Here is a 6,712-nt window from a genome sequence, read left to right as displayed (position 1 = left end):
CATCGGGTTGGGTTGGATTCAAATTATCCCAATTTCAACCCAATAGATGCAGTTTGATCTAATTTTGTATCAATTATGCGTTGTGTTACATCAGGTTGAGTTTTTTTTTTTTTTTTTTTTAAAGTTTTTTCTTGTTGGGTTGGTCAGGTTGGTCGGTATTTTGAGTACCCCTACCTCCTTGATAGGTCCACCTGTGAACAAACCATACATCATTCAATACCTAAGAAACTAACATCTTCAAAAACACCCGACTAATAGCAAGTCAGCCACCAAATGGTTAAACAACCAACTTAGAAATTGGCTTTTTATATCATTCGAAATCCAAATTATAGTTTAGACAATGTTCTCAATGGTGGATGATGAACAAGAATCGATGAACTCATTGACATCAAGGATGATAACCATTTACAAGACTAACATGTGATGACACGTTCATACACTTTATGTTTCATTTATTTTGTTCAATAATATAAACAGATAAATTTGTTATTTGTATCACATCATCCTCACCTCATGAACACGATTCCTTAGACAAAAAAAATGCATCAATGATATATGATTATGAACCTTTTATCATCTCAATGTTGGGTTCCGATAAAAAAAATAAGAAGAGATCTTCATTCTTGAATGCATATTAGGATGAAATTTTCGTATCAAACATGATTCATTAATGAATTTAAATTAAAGGTGATCAAAAGTCCATATATTTTCTTACTTTTGTCACCTTAAATCATTTCATATCCATGATATTTCTTTTGAGTCGAACCAATCGTATAAAATTATATCATTCATTTATTTAACATATTTATCAAATAATACTCCTACTTTTTATTCTCTGTATACTCTACATCCACATGGTTAATGGACATGAAGTCGTCAACGATGACATGATTACCTGAAGTTTGAAAAGTATTGATTTTCGTTCTAACAACTTGCTTCGTGTATTCAAAGAGACACATGTCGAGTATCATCTGTTCATGGCTGAGGTTCGATTATTGACGTAAATCTCTTTTTAATCTTATACATCATCCCTTTTTTCTCCGTCAATCCAGTCTGAGTATCGGTCATACACGTCACCACGAATCTTCTTTATCACCACAAGGATCGGAGTAAACCTTCACTCTATACTTGTAATAAGGGTTTTTGATTTCAAGAGTTTTGGTGTTCTTCCCCTTTTTGTTGCGAATTCAATCATACCCACATCGGGAAACCACCGTATTTTACCAGAAAACCATCGATGTCTTGAAATCGAAACGATTTTCCGGCGAAATTAAGATGGATAAAGAACCACTTCTTCCGACAAATACACCAAGAACACCATCCCAACTTTGTTCTCTTCCTGAAGATGATGAAATCTCTATCCCTTTACCCTTAACTCCTTCAGAACTCAAAGATATGCTCATTTTTGGTTCCCCAAAAGAACCATCTTCAAGCATTGTTGATGCCTTAGCCCTATCGTTGAATACCCAGAAACCATTTGCTTGCGATTTGAATTTAAATTTGAACTCGAATTCAAATTCGATTTCGAATTCAATCATTTCTGACCCACAACAAGCTCCGTCACCTCAATCGTGGTTAACGGATCCCAATTACTCATTCGGGAAGACCAATCTCCATCGCTCGAAAACCGCCCCTGCCATGGCTGCAATCAACGATTTCGAACACCATTCCGAATCCAAACCTCCATCGTCAACCATCGTTCGCCAAGCGGTATTGCTATTGATTCTTTATTTATCACTTGGTGTACTTATATATTGGTACAATCAAGAACATTTTGTTGCTTCTGAGACACATGTGGTTGTTGATGCTCTTTATTTCTGCATTGTGACAATGTGCACAATTGGGTATGGAGATATAACTCCAAATAGTGTTGTTACGAAGCTGTTTTCGATCATGTTTGTGTTAATCGGTTTTGGGTTTATTGATATCTTGCTTAGTGGGATGGTTAGCTATGTTCTTGATTTGCAAGAAAATCATTTGTTACAATCTTTAAAGGCTGGTCACGAGCAAGATCATCATCATCCTTCGTATATAATTGATGTCAAAAAGGGTAGGATGAGGATTCGAATGAAGGTGGCATTAGCATTGGGGGTTGTGATTCTTTGTATAGGGATCGGTGTTGCTGTGATGCATTTTGTGGAAAGGTTAGATTGGGTTGATTCATTTTATCTATCGGTTATGTCTGTTACTACTGTTGGGTATGGGGATAGGGCATTTAGGTCAATGGGCGGTCGGCTTTTTGCGTCAGTTTGGTTGCTTGTGTCAACGCTGGCCGTGGCTCGGGCGTTTCTTTACTTGGCAGAGGCTAGAATCGATAAACGGCATAGGAAGATGGCGAAACTGGTTCTTGATCAAGGTTTGACTGTTTCTCAGTTTCTTGCAGCCGATATCGATAACAATGGCTATGTGAGGTAAATGATTCGTCTCTGATATGGTTTCTTTACTGGTTTTGTTGATATTTTATGGAAGCTTTATTTGTTGAATGCTAGATCAACTACACAAATGCATACATATTATATATACAACACCTCATTTATGCGTCTATGTTGTTGTGAGGATATGTGTAACCTCTTAAAATCTCTCTAAACGAGTTAAGAATTGTGTAAGGTTGGTTTTAATTGACAAGTAGTTTAGTAATTTACCAATCTTGTGCCATCTTCCTAATTATTGTTCCATCTATTTGGTGGGACAAAAAATAAGTCCTATCCTAGTCTAATGTCGCATCACACGTGGGACAACAAGTTTTTATTTTATCTAGTTTTATTCTGTCCCATGTATTAAACACAACCTAATAGATGAGGGGAGGTTCCAACATAGATAGAGGTTTGATGGACTGTGTCTAGCTGGTGTAGGCCTACATCACGCACCATCAAACGGAAGCTAGACGGTGCCTCTAAGAATGGAGGCAAAAGAGTGTGTCCCTAGGTGGTGCTAGACCCAGGCTTTGCTATCATGTGAGGATATGTGGTAACCTCTTTGAATCTTTCTCTATAAGAGTCCTTAATAGATAGAGAAAAGTCTAAAAAAACCCAATGGACATTAGTGTTTGGAATGATTAAGTCCTTCGACAATTTTTTGGAACAAATAAGTCCTTGTACATTCGAAAACCTGTTAAATAACTCGTTGGACTTTCTAAAACCTATTAAATAACTCCTTCGACTTTCTAAAACCTGATAGATACATCCTTATGACCTATAAAACTGGTTAATGTGGTAAAATAATGGAAAAAGTCTGAAAAAAAAGACAATGGACTTTCATATTTTGAACGATTAAGTCCCTAAACATTTTTTGAGCCAAAAAAGTACTTGCATTTATAAAATAAAACAAATATACCGTTCTCATTACTCTTCCCAAAAGATACAAAAGCTGTACCCAAAGCATAAATGATCTGCGTACAACGGTGACAGGGCTGTGCTGAAGGTGTTAGCAACGACGGCAGGGGGATAGGGTAGCGACGAGGGGGAGAGGGCCCACCATGGGACTGGAGGGAGGATGAACACGTTAGTTTTAGGTTTTTTTTTTTTAATTTGTAAATTTACCAGATGTCTAGGTTGTAGGTTAAATTTTTTTAGTGATAAAGATGTATCTAACAAGTTTTAGAAAGTCCAAGGAGCTATTTAACAGGTTTTGGAATGTCTAATGACTTATTCGTTCCAAAAAATTGTCCAAGGACTTGGTTATTCCAAACATTGAAGTCCACTGGGTGTTTTTGTACTTTTCCCTAATAGATAAGGGAATGTTCCAACATATATAGAGGTTTAATGGACTATGTCTAGCCATAGTTGTTAAAAGTGTGCATAAGGTGCGCCTAGGGTCTGAGGCTCATAAGGCTCAAGGTCTTGGGCTTTTTTAAAGTCGAGGCTAGGCGTATTCACCAGGGTCAATAAGGCCCCCTGTGCCTTGGCTGAGGCGTCTTGTGAGCCTAGGCGTGCCTCATAAAGAGTTATTAAATATCTAGTCAAACCGTAATATTAAATAAGTTTTCTTATCTTCTCATTTCCTAGACTTCTTAACAAAGAGTTATGAAATAGATGATACAAGTCAAACCCTAATAGTAGATACCGAGTTCTTAGAGCTTCAAGCCTCCCCTCTATAAATACCCGGACCTTAAAACTTCTCCCTCATGGCTCACGATTTAAACACTTCTCTCTTCTGCCTCTATCAAAGTATTGTTGGCTGTTGCATTGTAGGCTTGTACTTGCTGCATATTTGAGTTATGTGTAACTGTTCGTGTGTGTGTATATATATATATTCTGATAAAAAGCGCCTAGCATTCCTGAGGCCTGCGCCTACCGCCTAGGCCCCAGGACCTCTTTGTGCCTAAGTGCGCCTTGAGCCTTTAACAACTTCATGTCTAGCAGAATGTAGCTCCAACACGTCCCCTCAAATGGAAGCTAGACGATGCCTCCAAGAACAGAGGTGGAAGAGTGTGTCAAGTCCCTAGGTATTGCTAGATGTAGGCTCTGACGCCATGTGAGGATATGTGGAATCCTTTGAATCTCTCTCTAAAGAACCCTTGATAGAGAATGGAAGGTTACAACATATACAGAGGTTTGGTGGACCGCGTCTAGCAGGTGTAGTTCTAAGACGCAACAATACATTGACTTCTGTTATTTTCACAAATATACTTTCATTCATTCTATGAAACATAGGAGCATACTTTAAATTTTGTATTTCAAAAAACTTAATATGTAGCCTAAAAGCTCCCTCAAATGGAGGCAAGACGGTGCCTCCAAGTAGGGTTGTGAAAGAGTGTGTCAAGTCTAGGTGGTGCTAGATGCAGGCTACCATTCAGGATATCTAGAACCCATGGTTATAAATAACTCGCTATGGCCTTGCTATGGTGCATTATGGCACCGAGGTTTCACCCGTGTGGTTCCACTCTAAGGCTTGACTTGCTTTGACACGTTATTTTGTAAGGCATGGGTAACTTTTTTGGACTTTTAAACATATAACTTGGGGGATGAACAATACCTGAAACTTAAATAAACATTAAAATGGAACATAAAAACTAAAACCCTAAATAGGTAAATCCTTACTCTTGTACATGGAGGGTTGAATAAGAATTCCTTGAAGATTGAAGAAAGTGGTGAGTGTGGACTCGAGAGATTTAATTCCAATTTTGCATTCTTGATATCATTTTCTTATAAGTTCGATATATTTGATATAAATATTTTGTCTTTCCATTTTAGTTTTATAACTTCTTCTACGGGATTATTCAATACACTAACACACACAAGTATATGTATATATGTATAAATATGCCGCCTTAGAGCACGCCTTGAAAAACTCCGTAACTTTGCCGTAACTTGTAAGGCTTTACCTTGTCGTCACGCCACGCCTCACGTCATTTAGAACCTTGGTGGAACCCTTTTGAATCTCTCTAAAATAACCCTTTAATAGAAAGGGAAGGTTCAACATATATAGAGGTCTCATGGACCGTATGTAACCAATGTAAGACTCCAACAGTTATGTATCATACACTTCCATTAAAATACTCACACAGTTGCACTGAAGCCACCGGTCGTAATGTTACAATTGTATGTTCTTCTCGGTGATTATTGGTCCTGCATTGAGAGTTTTTAACACATTTGACACTTGCCATAATAAAGAATCTCCACCTTTCCAGTAGTTTTTGATCTTTCTATTTGCATCTTGCATCTGCCCCATGATGCCGAAAGTTTACATTCAGATGTGAATCACTAGAAGCATCATTGCTTTTTCTTTGCTTTGCTTTACTTTCTAAACCAAACCAAACGAATCCGGTATATTATATTCCACACACAGGTAGGTTCTGGGGAGGGTAAGATATATGCAGACCTAACCTCTACTCCAAATGATACCCGGACACAAATATTTGGATGTCGTGGTTTTTGTTCTTTTTGCTTGGAAGGGCTTAACTACTGTGATGCCGTCTTGCTAGATTCTGATATTGAACGTGTTTCAGCAAATCGGAGTTTGTGATATACAAGCTAAAGGAGATGGGAAAGATCTCGGAGAAAGACATATTACAGATATGCAAAATATTTGATCGGTTGGACAGCGGAAACTGCGGCAAGATCATGCTGGCTGACCTTATGCACACCCACCCTAACTAGAAACAAAATCAGCCTTATCACTTCAAATTGGAGTCTGATGTGCGGAGAAATGTGAAAATGCACAAGGCAAGGCCGCCCCCGATCGGTGCAGCAGTTGGGGTTGGGAGAGCATTGCAGCTGATCGCATGCGGTGAGCCGAGAGGAGGATATTTATTTATTGGTTTAATTTTGTCCGTTTGGTTGTACATTTCAATATCATAGCATGTTGGAGTATCGACTCGCATGCGTGCATGTGCCTAGCTAGCGATACAAAAAGACAGAGTACATGTGTTTTTCAAATGGTGTCCATCTTTTGAAAGAATATGGGTGTTATTTGTTATATTTTGATATATTTCTAGTTTTCTAAAAATAGGGTCCAAGAGATATGATGTAATGCAACGGAACAAAGGTCACGTCCTATAAGACAATGTAATTTGGTCAATATTTTCATGCACAATCAGCATAATAAAAACAAAATCAACTAACCCCTTTTAGATAAAGGATTATGTGAGAAAAAGAGTTAAGATGAGAAGCATAAGAAGGGATCTGGACATTCGATCACCTTTAATTTCAAACTCATCCATGAATTGCGCTTGATACAGGGTAATCCCGTGCATGTCATCTTAATGTACATC

General features: G+C 38.0%; 1 protein-coding gene across 2 annotated transcripts; it reads left to right on the top strand.

Annotated features, from left to right (window-relative positions):
* Positions 1-832: 832 nt before the first annotated feature.
* On the top strand, positions 833-6,447 carry LOC112519497 (two-pore potassium channel 3-like). Of its 2 annotated transcripts, none has more exons than XM_025127648.1 (2): positions 833-2,411; positions 5,948-6,447. In XM_025127648.1, the coding sequence occupies exons 1-2, from the start codon at positions 1,276-1,278 to the stop codon at positions 6,096-6,098; spliced, it is 1,287 nt and encodes a 428-aa protein (XP_024983416.1). In that variant the 5' UTR covers positions 833-1,275; the 3' UTR covers positions 6,099-6,447. The 2 variants fall into 2 exon arrangements, with proteins under 2 accessions (XP_024983416.1, XP_024983417.1); XM_025127649.1 differs by having other exon boundaries at positions 5,924-6,037.
* The last annotated feature ends 265 nt before the right edge of the window (positions 6,448-6,712 follow it).

This window comes from Cynara cardunculus (assembly GCF_001531365.2).
Source record: "Cynara cardunculus var. scolymus isolate 2C chromosome LG 10, CcrdV1, whole genome shotgun sequence".
Taxonomy (NCBI): Eukaryota; Viridiplantae; Streptophyta; class Magnoliopsida; order Asterales; family Asteraceae; genus Cynara; species Cynara cardunculus.
The sequence above is the reverse complement of the archived record's forward strand: the minus strand, read 5'-3'. Positions and strand labels throughout refer to the sequence as shown.